We start from the raw sequence: 17,101 nt of genomic DNA, 5'->3' as shown, positions 1-17,101 counted from the left end.
TTTTTAAATAAAAACATTTTTTCTGCTTTGGTGCTTGGCAGAGGTTTACATTTACCTTTTATATATAACAACAGAGGCAATTTTCTGGCTTTCCTACCCTTCCCTCTTTTGCAATATGGCTTGGTTAACAGCTGTTTGCCCTGACCACCTTCAAATATGCCAATTCCAATAGTTTTGTTACTGTTCCCCTGCTGAAACAGACCAGGCAGCTCTTCAGACAGGGCAAAAGAGATTTGCTAGAATAGTTCCAAGGACAAGGAATTTTAGCTGCAAGGTTAGTTTGAAGAAGCTGCAGTTGTTCTCCTTTGAACAAAGGAGACTGATGTAAGGTTTTATAGATTACGGTATAGATAATATAAGATATAGCTAAAATAGAGAAAAGAACAGCCATTCCATTAGCTGAGTCTATGAGGAGGAGAAACAGATTTGGGCAACAGATGCATGAAAGCATAGGAAAATAGTAATTCGAATCGGGAGTAGGCAATTCAGCCTCCCTGCCACTTAACATGATTGTGGCTGATCTTAGCATGATCTGAACTCCACTTTCTTGCCTGCTTACTACAGCTCTTTATCTCATGTTTCATTTGGAACACATCTATTTCTTTCTTGAAGCTGTTTGTTGATTCTGCCTCCCCTGCACTCTAGGGCAGAGAGTTCCACAGAATCACAACCCTTTAATAGAAGCAATGTCTCGTCATCTTCATTTTGAACCTACCTCCTCTCTATATCCATGCCCTCTTGTTTGAAATTGTCCCGCCAGGGGAAACATCTGTTCATGTTCACCGTGTCAATTCCCTTTAGCATTTGGCATACATCAATCACATGGTCTCATTTTTCTGAGCTCTAGAGAGAGTATAAGCCCAAGCTATTCAACTGTTGTTCATATGACGGCCCTTTCATTCCTGGAATCAACCTGATGAACCTCCTCTGTACTGCCTCAAGTATCATCACATCCTTTCTCAAGAAAGGAGACCAAAACTGGGCACAATATTCCAGGTGTGGTCTCATCAACACCTTATATAAATGTAACAACTCCTCTTTACTTTTGTAATCCAGTCCTTTTGCAATAAATGCTAGGATTCCATTTGCCTTTCAGCATATCCACTTTCTGCAATTCATGCACAGAGACAGCCAGATCCCTCTGCACTGACACACTTTGGATCTGCTTCCCATTTATATATTAATTTACCCTTTGGTTTTTCCAGCCAAAATGGACAAACCCACTTATCCGCATTCAATTCTACCTGCCAGATTCTGGGCCATTCTCCTAGCCTATTAATATCCATCTGTAGATAATGAAATGTGAGGCTGGATGAACACAGCAGGCCCAGCAGCATCTCGGGAGCATGCTGCTGGGCCTGCTGTGTTCATCCAGCCTCACATTTCATTATCTTGGATTCTTCAGCATCTGCAGTTCCCGTTATCTCTAATATCCATCTGTAAACTGTTTCTCCTTATCATAGCCTGCTTTCCAGCCTTTTCTTAGTATCATCCGTAAACTTTGCTGTGTTACACTCTGTCCCTGCTTGCAGATCATTTGTACAGATTGTAAGTAGTTAACGTCCGAGAACTGAACCCTCCAGCACCCCACTAGTTACAGTTTGCCATCTGCAGAAAGACCCATTTATCCTGGCCCACTGCTTTTGGCTTGGAAAAGCATGGAAGAGAAAACTTCTCTCATGTGCAGTGGTAATAGCCTTACACTTAATACCTACAAGCATTATGGGAATTAAGCTGATCACTGATTTCAAAAGGAATTTGGTGGGTACTTGAGCAAAATAAACGGCAGGAACATTAGGAATAGAGTTGGATTTCTACAAAGAGCTGGCACTGAGTCAATGTGGTGAATGGTCATTTTCTGCGCTACAATAACTGTGACTGCATGAAACATCCAGTCTAAATTAGTTTGTTAACACAGAGAACGGATTCACAGCGCAGAGCATTGCCAGGGAGGCTACCAAGTCTCTTGGACGGCACCTAGAAATGAACTTCCACGCTGTATTCTAAAATCCCTACAGTGTAGAAACACTCCCACCACATGCAGTCCAACAGGACCATACCGCCCCTCCGAACAGCATCCCAGCCAGACCCATTCCTCTACCCCTGCATTTCCCATGTCTAACCCACCTAACCTAAACATCCCTGGACATTACAGGCAATTTGGCATGGCCAATCCACCTCATCTGCACATTGTCGGACTGTGGGAGGTAGCCCATGCAGGCACGGGGAGACTGTGCAAACTCCACACACCCGATCCTTGGCGCTATGACGTAGCAGTGCTAACCACTAGGCCACTGTGCCGTAATCTATAATATTTCCACACATGGTCCACCTTCCCACTTACTTGTTGGGATACTTGCGGAAGATATCCCTTATGACCACAATAGCCTCCTGGACGACATAATTCACTTTGGTCTGAATGAGATCAAGCAGCGTGCTCACACAACGTTCAGCAGATTGCTGCAATAGAGCAGATTGCTTATCAGAGCTGATATTTTCAAAAATAATGAATCCAAACTACTCCATAATTCCAGATAGCCATGAACATTTAATGGAAAGTCAAAAAAAAATCTTAAAAGTACAGGTTTAGAGAATGGCAAGGAAAACTGTTTAAAAAAATCAGTTTCCCTAATGTTACCCTCCAACAGATCTACCAACAGGATCAAATTTTCAGTGACACATTGTATGCACAAAAGGGGTACACAGTGAGATCAGAATGGTGCTGGTTGCGATGACTATTCTCAGATGAGTGACAGTTTGGGTGAGGCTGTGAAAGCCCATTGGTACCAGTTGGGACCTTCCAGAAAGAACAAGCACAAAAGAATTTTACAAAAGCTAAAATTAATCATCCTCCAATTCCACTAAATTGGAGGTCAGGTGATGGCCTTGTGGTATTATAAGTGGATTATTAATCTAGACTTTCAGTTAATGGTCTGGGGACCCTGGTTTGAATCCCACCACGACAGATGGTGGAATTTGAATTCAATAAAAAAATTATCGGGAATTAAGGGTCTAGTGATGATATTAATTTGACCATTATCAATTATCGGAACGACTCATCTGGTTCCCTGATATTCTTTAAGCCACCCTTACCTGGTCTGGCCTATATGTGACTTCAGACCCACAGCAGTGTGGCTGACTCTTAACTGCCCTCTGAGCAATTAGGGATGGGCAATAAATGCTGGCCTAGTGACACCCCCATCTCGGGAATGAATAAAGAAAAAAAAAACAGCTCTCAAACCACCAGTGAGCATCTGCGATTTAGAACTCATGGTGCAGAGTTTTAGCTCTTTAGTTTAGTGGCTGTTTTCTGTGAAGGTTGCTTGTTTTGCAAGATTATTTGTACTATATTTGGCGAGGATTCATAAAACATGTCTCGGTAATGTCATTAGCTTTCAACATTTAAATGACATACCTTGGTATTCATGACAAAGCCATCATAAAGCCAAATCCCTACACTCCAAAAGCACCAGCTTTTGTTTTATTAAAATGCAAGGAGTAAAATAATCTGCAATATCTACATGGCTTTCAGAAAGTGTTGCAATTTGAACTGGTTTCTTTTTTCCCCGAATGCTTGTGGTTCTAAGTTAATTCCTACACAGAAGGCTGACAAGTGACCTTTTAGAGGTTTATAAGGAGGTTATACAGTAGATGAATAGCCAAGGTCTTTTCCCCCCAAGATAGAGGAGTCCAAAATTAGAGGTAAGAGGGGAAAGCTTTGTAAAGGACTTTTGGGGCAATGTTTTTGTACAGAGGGCAGTGCGTTTACAGAATGAGGTGCCAGAGGGAGTGGTAGAGGCGAGTACAATTACAACATTCAAATGACATTTGCACGGGTACATGGATAAGAAAGGTTTAAAGGGATATGGGCAAATGGGACTAGTTCAGTTTTGGAACCTTAGCTGATATGGATGAGTTGAGCGAAAGTGCTGGTTTCTTTGCTGTATGACTATGTTAATTAAATTGGAAGGGGTATAGTAAAGACTTCCAAGGATATAAGTGAAACCCTCCAGTTCCAGTAACAAGGAGAGGCTGAATAGACTGGGCTGTAGGAGGTTTTTTTTCCACTGGAGTGTAAGAGGTTGACCCTACAGAGGTTTATCAAATCACGAGAGGCACAGATAAGACGAATAGCAAAGGTCTTTTTCTTAGGGTAGAGGAGATCAAAAACAGGAGGCATATTTTTAAAGTGAGAGGAGAAAGATTTAAGAAGGGCCAGAGGGGCAACTTTTTCACGTAGAAGGTGATTCGTATGTGGAGTGAACTGCCAGTGGAAGTGGCAGGTGCAGTTACACCATTTAAGAGATGTTCAGACAGGCACATGAACAGGAAAGATTTAGAGGGATATGGGCCAAACTCAGGTGAATGGGACGAGTCCGGCTTGGGAAAATTGGTCAGCATTGACAAATTGGACTGAACAGTCTGTTTCCAAGCAACATGACTCTATGGGAAAACTCTATAAATCTAAAATTTCCTACCTCAATAGGGGATTAAGTAAAAATTGTTTTGATTGACCGGCTTTCAAGTGGGTCAAATCCTGGAACACTCTCCCTAATACTTCACCCCAAGGACGACAGCCGTTCAAGGCAGTCACTGCCTTCTCCAAGCTAATTATGGATAGGCAAGAAATGCTGAATGTCCACATCCATAAATAATGAATGAATGTTTGGTAACATCGCGACAACGGTTCTTAGGCAGCACCAGAGTTTTTGACAGCGTTGAGCTTACCTCAACTTTGATGGCACAGCGGCCAATGGCACGAACTGCTTTCCGCACAAAGTCTACATCAACTTCAGTGGCATATTCTTTCAGCTCTGCCAGGACCTGAGGGCAAAAAAAGGACATTCTTATAACAAAGTACAGCCAACGCTCTTCAACTGAAACTGCAGCCAAATACAAAACTTGACATTTCCCTCACTGCACAGACTCTTCCAGATCATGAAGTTCCCATCATTTTCTGTTTCCACAGCAATTAATGATCCTGTTTTCTTGAAGGGCAGCAAAACTGCAGTAAACATTGATCCAAATTGTGTTGTTGTAAAAATGGGAAAATGGGCATTGTTCACTCTCAATACAACTACAAAACTGACAGCAACTTCTGCACACATGCACTTAAACAGAGAAATCCAGAATTTGGTATCAGTGATTCTCTACAGGTTAAAGTCTTCATAATGGAAATCTTTAGAAATCACCAATGTGAAGTGAATTTCCACTTTTACCATGATTAAGCTAACTGTGAAAACACCTTAAAGATGTATGCCTTGGTGAATGAGGTGAAATTAGGTTTTAATTGCAGACCAAGCCATAGTTGCTGAGCCAGCTGGCTGCTCCTGAAAAATTGACCTTACCATTGTTAAAAATGACACCAATTTTTAAAAATAAATCTGAGGTATATGAAGTTTCAATTTTTACCCTTACACGACATAATGCCACATAAATGTCCCAATCTTTACTTCTTTTATACAATGATTAAAAAGTAAAGACAACCACTTCTTCTGCCTTCCTGGCAAGCTGTCAGGGAGAGTTTGCTGTTATTAGCAATTTAAACTACCATTAAGAAAGCATAGGAGGCAAAGGAAATTCAATATGTCCATAAAGACACTTACAAATTTTTATTGATGTATCATAGAAAGCATTGTATCTGGATGCATCACTGTGTGGCATAGCAACTGCTCTTCCCAAGTCTTAAAGAAACTCGAGAGTTGTGAACACTGCCTAGTCCATCACGCAAACCAGCCTCCCATCCACTGAGTTCATCTATACTTCCTGCTGCCTCAGCAAAGCAATCAACATAGTCAAAGACCCCTCCCATCCTAGTTATACCCTCTTCCACTCTCTTCAGTCAGGCAGAAGATACAAAAGTTTCTATGCACATAAGGAAGAGATTCAAAAACAGCTTCTTTCTGCAGTTATCAAAATTTTGAATGGACCTCATTGATGTTAATGTTGATCTCTCTTTCTCTGCACCTTTTTGGCAGCTCTAATGCTGTAACCTGCACTCTGTTCTCTTACCCCAATGCACGTGTACAATACGATCTGCACACGTGACAATAATAACTCAAATCAACACTGTTCAGGGCATCACTGCTAACATATGCCTGAAGACAACTCTGAAATTAAATTAATGTTGGTGCTCACTAGATCTTTGTTTTAAGATTTTTTTCCAGGCTGGCAACAAGTACTGTCATTCGTCACTGGCTGCAAAACCCAGGCACCATTACCTTAGAAAGATTACTGTGGCAATCCTGAAATAACCAGTGCTAAGTTGCAGCATAACTTTGATGAAAATTAGTTTTCATTGATTCAGTTTTTGAAGGCAACCAAAAGATTAATTTCTAAGCTCCAACCTTCCTTGCTCATCCATGCATTGGCCTGTATGGTGTGGACCAAGCTAATAAACAAAAACTCTGTTTTTCTCTCAACATATGCTGTCAGACCTGCTGAATTTCTCCAGCAAAAACTTCTTGGTTTTAGATTTTTGCATTTACAATTCATTATGTTTAGTTTATTACCTCAACTGCCCATATCAAAAATCATTCAATGACAGCTAGCTGTACAGCCCACTTATTAACTTTTGAGTTGATTCCAAATAAACTGGGGAGAGGATAAACAAATGTCAGTAGCAACAAATCAAAAGAACAGATGTGATGATTTGAGCTATTCTATTCAATTACTGTGATTTCCTGTAATATGATGACAGTATAACAGGCAACAAAATCCTGATTGGGATGCAATTCCATCAAGTACTTTTGGAGGCAACAATGTAATTGGCATCTCTTAGAAAGGCATATTAAAAGTGACTGCTTGTGCACTCATCTTTAAAGAATAAGCAAACCTGCCTTGATATAGATATCTCCGGCTTCAGTATCGGCAGATCTTACTATCTCTACCTTGATATAGAGCTTTACAGAATTTCATAAAAAGTATTCCGCAACTAATTAATTCTTGTCCAATCACTGTCCTCACTTGAAAGAAAATTACAGCCAAAGTGCACACAAAATCCCATAAACAGCAATCAGATAATAGCCATATAATGTATTTTCACCTTGGTTGAGGAAAGAACATTAGTCAAAGTGACAGGAGAGCACTCAACTCTTCGTTGAATAATGTAATAGGATCTTTGATGCCCTGATAAACATAAGGATATCAACCTAGATTCGGCAAAGTCCCTAGAGTAGGTCTTTTGATTCAGTGATAGGTGTGTATCACTAAATGAAGGTTAAGACTTGTTGATTAGCACATCTTCCAGGTCAAAGCTGATCATTACATTAATAAATAGGTACTAATATCTGAACTATGGGAGCAGGGTCACATTCCACAGAATCTCCTATCACTTCCAAGTACAAAAATACTTGCCAAAAAGATAACAATATTTATTTGTATAATGCCTTTAATTTCAAAAGCAAGTTTCCTCACTTTCACTAACCTTTCTAAAATCAGTTACAAACCCTTCGCGTGTACATCAAAGATGAGAATCAGATCAACGTCAAGATAAATGCTGCAGGATTGGACTGCTTTAATGTTCACATTAAACAAAATGATCCTGTAGTTAAAAATTTTTTACAACAACCTACATCACATTCCAAACTATTGTCTGCCCAAGGCATTATTACAGCAATGAGTCATTTATCTATTAAATCTGAAGTGGCAGTACATGTAAACACTCAGCATTGGGCCTCTTACTTTCTAAGATAAATTACATTACTCATGCTCAGATGGAACAGAAGTCGTCTGTTTTCCTTGTTAGGATCTTGCCAGCCCCTGATAATTCTATTAGGCCAAGTCAAGAGGAAAGGAACCCCACATCTGCTTAAGCTTTGCTAGCTATTTTCAGGATCTATGAATAGGGATAAAGCATTTTCTAATTTAGTTCCAACTTTGTAAGTGCACACAAATTTCTCTTTATATCACAGTGATAGTACTAATTGCTACACCTACATGGTTGACTGACTCACCAGGCCAAACACATATGCTTCTTAGATATTTTTAATCAACCTGTTCAAACATGTTATGACACACTAATACAGCAGAGGAGACTTAAACCCAGACCTTCTGGCCCAGAAACAATGACACTATTACACCACAAGACCCATGCTTAAGCTTATTGAGTCATTAGCCTTGTGCAACATAAGCTCTACGACTGGCCACATGCTGACTTATTGGATGCAACTTTATTGTCTCTGGCCAACTGTTTGTTCACTAGGAGGAGCAAAATACAAAGTCTCTCAGGTTGGGTTAGAAGCAGCTCAGAGATCAAAAGATATTTGGAAGCATTAATCATCTGATCCAGGTATGCAAATCTGAGCACCCGTTCGACGTTGGTAGATTAACTGAAATTTTCACCTTAGATTTTGTGGGATCTTTACTAATAACCATTAATTTGGTTTCCGAACATTCATTTTTGTTCTTTTTTAAAATGCAGATTAATTTCATTCAGGATCCACTGCAATTTCTTTTTAACCCCAGTCAAGATTCTGTAATTTGTGTATTTCAGGTTGTTTTTGTTACCACCAAGACCAGCACTATCCCTTTACGGTGTTCAATTTTTCCAAATATAGCTTCAGTATTGAGATCAATGAAGTGTGATGGCAAAGCACAATCCTGGAACATTCACCTGATCTGTATTCCATCCAGTATTGTCTTTTTATTCTGAATCTTTGGTCTTCCTCAATTTTCACGATCCACACGTGTAATTTCTTTTCCTAGTATGAGAGACATATCTACACAAAAGAACAAGGGTAGGCCATTTGGCCTCTGAATCTGCTCAACCATTCCACAAAATCGTAGTTGATCTGCTTACACACTCAGTACCACTTTCCTATCTAGCCCTCAACGTCTGATTTCCTTACTTATCAAAAATGTGTTGGACTCAGATTTGAACTGATTTAGAGACAAAACCTCTACCACCTTCTGGAGAAGAGAATTCCACATGTTAAGGACACTTTAAGAGGAAACAAATTCTCTTTTGAAAAGAGAGACCTCTTCATCTTGAGATTTGTCCTCTAGGGTCTCCACAATTAGATCATCATCTGGAAACCGGCCATATTCAGTCTCCTCGACATCTTGCATGTTTCAATAAGATACCTATTCAATCTTCCTTCATTAGGTAAGTCTTGCATCCTAACAATGAGTCAAGTAAACTGCTTCTAAAGAAATTATGTACTTTTTTTCAAATAAGGAGATTAAAACTGTATACCGTACTCAAGTACTAAACCAACCCAAGGCTTCCTTCTTTTTACATTCACATCTTTGTCCATCCTCAAGCACTACTCACAGGTAAATATCACTTTCCTAGATCTTTTTCAGACATAAAACCACACTGTGCATTTATTATCATTGAAGCACAAAATTGTGGAGAAACTCAGCAGATCAAGCAGTGTCTGCGAGACAGAAGCATTGAATCCAATGTGACTCTTCATGAGAGCTTCAGTTCTGTTCGGAGAAAGGCTGTTACTCTCTCCACAGATGCTCCCAGACCTGTTGAGACTCTTCAGCTTTTTCTGATTTTCATAGAATCCCTACAGTGTGGAAACAGGCTCCTCGGCCCCACAAGTCCACACTGACCCTTGGACATCCTACCCAGACCCATCCCCCTAACCCAGACACATCTCTGAATGCTACGGACAATTTAGCATGGTCAATCCAACTAGTGTGCTCAATTTTGGACCGAGGGGGGAAATCGGAGGAAAGCCACGTAAACACAGGGAGAATGTGCAAACTCCACTCGGACAGGTGCCCGAAGCTGGAATCGAACCTGGGTCCCTGGCGCTGTGAGGCAGCAGTGCTAACCACTGAGACACTGAGCTTTATTTCAAATTTCCAGTATCCACAGTATTTTGCTTTCAATGGGTGCTTTTCAATTTTATTCTTGAGGAATTGATTCCATGAGGAAGTAATTTCCTTTGGTTTTTGATCTGATTTATTTTTGTCACATGTACTGCAAAACAGTAAAAGTATTGTTTTGCATGCTATCCCGATAAATTGTATCTTATGTAAGTACATCATGGTAACAGAACAGAACACAAGACATAGTGCTACAGCTACACAGAAGGTGCAGAGAAAGATCCACTCTAATGTATGAGAGGTACATTCATAACTCTGATAACAGTGGGTAGCAAGCTGTTCTTAAATCTGTTGGTACGTTCAAACTTTTGTATCTCCTATTCAATGAAAGAGGTTGGGAGAGAATATAACCGGGGGAGGGGTCTTTGATCATATTGGCTGCTTTCTCAAGGTAGTAGGAAGTGTAGACGGAGTCATGACACTAAGTGTTAATGAAGATTGGCAACTTAAAGAATTGTTCATGCCATTAAGTATTACATTTATACTGGAAATACTGCAGAATAGGCTTATGACAGCTTTTAAATTTACTTCACCAAAAACCTGAATCACATTTGTGGATATTTTGTCAGAACTAGCTGTTTGCTTGCTAGCTGCCCTTTTTTTTTACCATTTCCAGCATCAGCCATCCAAACTGTCCATTTCACATGGTCAGTTTGGCAACTTATACCTTTTGTTTTTAAAAGATCATTCAGACACGAATTTGATTCATCCACTATTATTTTCATGTATTTCCTTCTTTGGTATGACATCCACTGCAGCTCTAATCATGCTTTCTTTCAATTTCCATTCACTTTCAATATTATGCTCATTTGCAACACTTTGTACATATTCAATGCTTAGTACGTCAAAGCATACTGCAAACCTCAGTTTTGTTATTTACATGCACAAACACACAGCTCTTGTGAAAGGACGTAAATGAAGCTCTGCATATTTCACTAACATCCCTGTTTTTCAATGTAGAAGATAGGTACTTGTTTTCCCTGTACAAATCACTGAAAAACACATTTTTCATAATCTTGTCCATCTCATGCAGACTAAAAATTTTCCACTTCACAGATCAAACAGCAGAAAATTATTCCAATTGGTTAATTCAACTGTTCTTTCATTTAAACTAAAATACAAACGTTGAGAGATTCAAAATCAATGATTAGTTGAAATTCAAAGCAGTAAGCTACACAAATAGACTAACTTGCTTAATTACTCAAAATATTGCCTTAAACTGCACTAAAACAGCACGACACTACTGAAACTAATTTGGCAGGAGAATGGGATACAGTGTGAAGATTCAGTAGGGATTGACGCACAGGCAAATTTTGAAGAACCACCAAGTCAGCATGGAAGGCAGTGTGAATGTGATCAAGTTAAGGAACAAGGGAATTTGGTAAGGTTGAATAGCATTTAGTTTAATGCAGAGAATCTCGTGAGCAAGGCTGATGAGTTGAGGGTTTTGATTAACAGATGGGGAATGTGATATCTGTAATCGCAGAGACATAGTCGAGGGATGGACAGAGCTGGAAAATGGGGTGAGAATAGGTGAACACTGATGATCACATGAACATGATGGGCCAAATGGCTTCTTTCTGTTCCATTAAACGCTCTACAATTATGAGACTACACTGCAGAATACAAAATTAATGAAAATTTCTGGGCGAATGCATCAGAGGAAGAATGTTGGAGAAGCTACAAGAGAGCTTTAGGACAATAATAAAAGGACTAAAGAGGTTACATTGCGAGGACTGGTTGCCGTAAGATCACAAGATACAGCAGCAGAACTCAGCTATTTGGCCTACTGAGGCTACTCTGCCATTTGATGGTGGCTGATAGGTTTTTAATCAGTAAGGGGATTAGTGGTTACAGGGAGAGGGCAGGAGAATGGGATTGAGAAACCTATCTCTGTCTTAAAGACGGAGAGTCAATGCATCGATGGCAGTTATGTCCCCTTCAGAATAGGAGATTAAAGTGAACTAACTGAGGTGGCTATGATGATTAAAAGGAGTCGACAGATTAGAAAGAAATTATATCCATTAGTGCAGGAATCCAATCAAGGCAGCACAACCTGGAAATTAGGAACAAGGCATAGAGGACTAATATGATCAAAGTGACACGGATGACAATTACAGTAGCAGATGGGCTAAAGTAGATGCAGTGGGAGGTAATGTAAGGGAGGTGTTTGTCAGGAATCTGTTCTAGAAAGGACAAGATGGTCAGAAGGTCAATCAGGGATGTCCTTAGGTCAAATGAAAATGTAAAAATGGACTGCTACATTTTTTTCAGATGAGAATATTAAGGGTTACAGGAGTAAAGCATTTAAACAGATTGAAACAGATCAGTCATAATCTAACTGAAGTACAGCATACACCTGAGGTACTGAGTGGCCTACCTCTGTTCTGTTACTGTAGGGATGGATTCTCAGTTCCCTGATCGAAGATGAGCAGATAGGTCTGAGGAGGCGGCTATGCAAAGAAAGTTATCAAAAAATAACCCAGAATGGTCTCCAGCCCTTTCTGCTGGCCTGTTAGTGCAAGCCACACATTTTCCTTGTTAGTGCAGAGATAAGGCAGATACATAACAAAAATGGAATTAAAAAAGCACTGTCAAAATACATAACGAAAAGGAAAGCTCCCTGGTGGTCTATCCTGTGATAATTACATTCCACGCTGTTTCACACCCAAGTGTTCCCACCCATGTCAATATCAACTGTAGAAGTGGAAGCAAGTCATTTATACTTATTACACAATAAAAGCAGCCTGCGGTAGAGGGCATCCTGCAAGAACATTCAATTGCTGTCACCTTGGCTTGACCATATTTCATAGAATTGTCCTGGATACATCTGCGTATATAATCAATTATACATTTACAATACAGCAGCTTTTTATTTAAACCCAGTAACAGTGTAGTTATGTTTTATAACCGTAATGAATTGAATTATACACTCAAATCAGTAGAAGGTCTTTCGGTCCATGTGTATATCCCAGCTGCTGAAAATCTCTTGTTTGTTACCTCTCCAAGTCAGCTATTCCATCCCACTCCCAACCATCAAGATGAATAAATTTCAGTTCACTCCAAACTCCACTGTCCTAGTCTAAAGAAGATCTATCCATCCATCACTCCCGCGCCCACTAACCTACACTAGTTTCCATCTAAGCAATGCGCCAATATTAAAATTTTCAGATTCACTTGCAAATCTCTCCATGTTTTTTGCCTCCCCTCAAACCTCTGAAACATCTCTATTCCTCTAAATGTGGCCTCTTGAATTGCTCTACCACTGGAGGCTGGGGTTTCACCTGTCTAAGCCTCAAACTCTGAAACTCGTGACCTAAACCTTTTTACAGCTTTGTCCTTTTGGGATGCACTATAAAAGTGACCTCATTTGCCTGAATACCTAATGTGGCTCAAACTTATTTTGTTTGATTGTGCTTCTGCAAAGAGCTCTGGGTGCTTTACTATGTTCAAGGTACGAAATTGCAAATTGTTCTTGTTATGGCGTTCTAGTTTTGGGCTATCCAATTAACAACAAATTCTTATTGGTTTATTGCAGACCTGAAAATCCTTCAAGGGCATGTTTAGTTGGCCTTTCTGATAGTTATTTCCATTTCTAGATCAGAAATTATGTCCTAACTTGCAACAGGTCACTGTGGGAAAAAAAAGCCTCCTCCTTTCCTCTGCTTCTGTTGTAATAATATGCTTTAGAACCAAAATATTTGCTTTAAATTTTGGCATTAAGGCTAATAGGACAGGGAAAACTTCTGAATGCAATATCTCCCAGTCTGAAATTACATACAGCTTATAGTAAGATATTCCTGAACGACCAAGAGTTTTGGTAGACCTCAATATGAGCAACCTTCTGCAACATAAAAAATACAACTAATCCCTGAAAAAAAATTGACAGAAGTGAACTCAAGCATCCTAGATGTTTCCACTTTAGCCTTTAGTTTACAAAGATGTGAAACAGGAAGAGCTTGAAGTGGATGCAGACTCAGTCATGATGTCTCCTGATACAGTCATAGCAAAGAGGAAACCCACAAATAACAAGCTTTGCAGAAATATTCCAATGTGTTGACAGAGCTGTGAAGAAATGCTTAGCTAAGACAGCTATTAATAATGATGAACAAAGTCAAAGAGGTAGTTTTAAAGGGGAAGAATGAAATGGAAAGGCAGAGGGGCTAGGAACAGCATTCCAGACCATAGGGCTAAAGGCAGCGTCACAAATGATGGGGTTAGCAGGAAGAAAGGAGGTTGCACAAGAAGCTGGATTTGGAAGAACACAGAACTCTGTGGCATTGTTTTGCCACATTAAAAGGTGCTAGGTAAACGTTTTGTTGCCGGAGATGAGGTGGTGGTTTGATCAGTGGTGGGCGAAAATTGTGAAAATTACCCAGAAACCGAAAAAAAATCTAACAGCTTGGATTTTAGAAGGAAAAGGCCTTCTTCATCAATATCACTGAATTGTTTGAAAGATAATACAGCAAATAAAACAACAGCTACAATTTAGCAAGATTCGCAACAGGGCAGCCACATAAAAGACTCATTGCTAATGTCAATGCACATGGATTCCAGGGGCAAGCAGAAGGAACACAGGACTAAGGAGCAGTGGTAGGCAGTTTGGTCATTCTAAGTCTGCTCTGCTATTATCAAGGCTGATCTGCTTATGCTTTCAATTTTACCTTCCCTTACTCCCCTCAGAGCTCTGGACTGTACTTTCAGTTGAAAATTTTGGAAGATCAAATTCAGGTGCAAATTATACAATAAATGGCAGAACCCTCAGGAGCATTGGCATACAGAGGGATCCAGGCATACAAGTCCACAGATCCCTGAAAATGGCAACACAGGTGGATAAGGGGTCAAGGCGGCATACAGCACACTGGCTTTCATCGGCCAAGACATGGAAAATAAAAGTTGGCAAGTTGTGTTACAGCTGGACAAAACTTTAGTTAGGCCACACTTGAAATATTGTACACAGTTCTGGTCACCACACTACCAGGTGGTGGTGGGTGCTTTGGAGAGGGTGCAGAGAAGGTTTATCAGGATGTTGTCTGGTCTGGAGGGTTTTAGTTATGAGGAGAGGCAGTTTTCGCCGAAGTGATGATGGCCGAAGAGCCACCTGATACAGGTCTACAAAATAATGAGTGGCACAGATAGGGTGGATAGTCAGAGGTCCTTTTCTTCCACAGGGTGAAAAGATCAATTACAAGAGGGCACAGGCTCAAGGAGAAAGGGGCAAGATCTTCACACAAGAGAGTGGTAGGTCGGTGGAACACACTGCCAGTAGAAGTAAGCATGTTAGCAACATTTAAGGAATATCTTGATAAACACATGAACATGAGGCAAACTGAGGCACAGATGGGCAATAGGATCTAAATGAGGATCAGAAATCGGCACAGGTTTGGTGGGCCAAAGGGCCTGTTTCAGTACTGTTTTGTATTGAAAATCTAACTTAGCCTAGAATAATATTCAATGACCAGCTTTTATTGTTTTCTAGAGAACAGAATCCCACAGATTAACGACCTTCAGTGAAAAAAAATCTCCTCACTGCTGCTTTAAAAGGGACACTTCTGATTCTCAAATTATGTCCGCTGTTTTTAGTTCAGTCCCTTTGTCATCATGTTTCAATAAGATTATCTATCATTTCTGCTAAACTCAAATGAGCTTAAGATCAAACAGTTCAACACTGCTTCTTAAATTAAGCCTTTCATCCCTGAAATGAGTTGACTGAGCACTGTCTGAATTGCTTCCAATACAATTAATTGTCCTTTTTCAAATAAGTAGACCAATATTGGGCAGCACCGCAGCTCAGTGGTTAGCATAGCTGCCACACAGCACCATGGACCTGGGTTTCATTCTCTCCTTGGGCGATTGCCTGTGTAGAGTCTGCACATTCATCGTGCACCTTTACAGGTTTTCTCTGGGTGCTCCAGTTTTCTCCCACTGCCCAAAGAACTGCAGACTGAGTGATTTAACCAGGGTTAATGTGGGTTACGAGGATAGGACCATTGGCTAAGTCTGGGCGGAATGCTTTTTGAAGGGTCAGTGCAGACTCGATGGTCGAACGGAGTCTTCCTATACTGTAGGGATTCAGTATAGAGCTGCAGTGCAATTTCCCCACTTTTACATTCAATTCCAACAAACAACAATACTTCATTTGCCTTCCTAATCACATGCTGTACATGGTGTGCTAACTTCTTGGCATTATGTTCCAGAACACTCAGATCCCTCTGAACCATGGGTTTTTGCAATATAGAGTCTTACAGCTGTACAGCAGAAACAGACCCTTCATTCATCTGGTCAGCAAGGACGAGGTATCTTAAATTAATTTAGTCCCATTTGCCTGCATTTGGTCCATTTCCCTCTAAACCTTGCCTATTCATATACCCTTCCAGATGCCTTGTAAATGTTGTAATCATACCAGCATCCACCCTTCGTCTGGCAACTCATTCCATACAAGCAATACCCACTGCGTGAAAATGCTGCCCCTTACACCCCTCTTAAATCTTTTCCCTCTCACCATAAACCTATGCTGTCTAGGTTCCGACTCCACCATCCTAGGGGGAAGACCTTGGCTATTCACTCTATCCATGCCCCTCAGGGCTTTATAAACCTCTACAAGGTCACCCCTCAGCCTTCAATGCTCCAGGGAAAATAGCCCTAGTCTATTCAGCCTCTCCTAATAGCTCAAACCCTCCAAGCCTGGCAACATCCACATAAATCTTTTCTGAACTCTTTCAAGTTTCACAACATCCTTCCTATAGCAGAGGGACCAGAAGTGCAGACAATATTCCAATCAATGTCCTATACAGCTGCAACATGACCTCCCAACTCTTACAGTCAATGGACTGACCAATAAAGTCAAGCATACCAAACGCCTTCTTCATTATCCTATCTGCCCACGATTCCACTTTCAAATAACTATGAACCTGTTCTCAAAGATCTCTTTGTTCTGCAACACTCCCCAGGACCTTACCATTAAGGGTATAAGTTCTGCCCTGATTTGGCTTTCCAAAATGCAGCACTTTCCGTTTATCTAAATTAAACACCACCTGCCACCCCTCAGCCCATTGGCCCATTTGATCAAGTTCCCTTTGTACTCTGAGGTAACCTCCTTCACTGTCCACTGCACCTCCAATTTTGTGGCATCTGCAAAACTTACTAACCATATTCCCCATGTTCATATCCAAATCACTTGTATAACTGACAAAAAGGAGTGGATCCAGCACCGATACTTATGGCACACTGCTGGTCGCGGGTCTCCAGTCTTAAAGGC

At 40.5% G+C, this 17,101-nt stretch overlaps 1 protein-coding gene across 2 annotated transcripts in view; it reads right to left on the bottom strand.

Annotated features, from left to right (window-relative positions):
* The window catches only part of ap2b1 (adaptor related protein complex 2 subunit beta 1), a 280,263-nt gene that overhangs the window by 193,331 nt on the left and 69,831 nt on the right, over positions 1–17,101 (bottom strand). For both annotated transcript variants that reach the window (XM_048557271.2, XM_048557272.2), the window contains exons 9-10: positions 4,729–4,824; positions 2,345–2,460 (exon numbers count right to left, since the gene is read on the bottom strand). In XM_048557271.2, the coding sequence (XP_048413228.1) occupies positions 2,345–2,460; positions 4,729–4,824 (212 nt within the window). The remainder of the gene's footprint in view (positions 1–2,344; positions 2,461–4,728; positions 4,825–17,101) is intronic.

Source organism: Stegostoma tigrinum, chromosome 27, assembly GCF_030684315.1.
Source record: "Stegostoma tigrinum isolate sSteTig4 chromosome 27, sSteTig4.hap1, whole genome shotgun sequence".
In the NCBI taxonomy this organism is placed as follows: Eukaryota; Metazoa; Chordata; class Chondrichthyes; order Orectolobiformes; family Stegostomatidae; genus Stegostoma; species Stegostoma tigrinum.
Note: the sequence above shows the minus strand (reverse complement) of the source record. Positions and strands in the feature narration are given on the sequence as shown.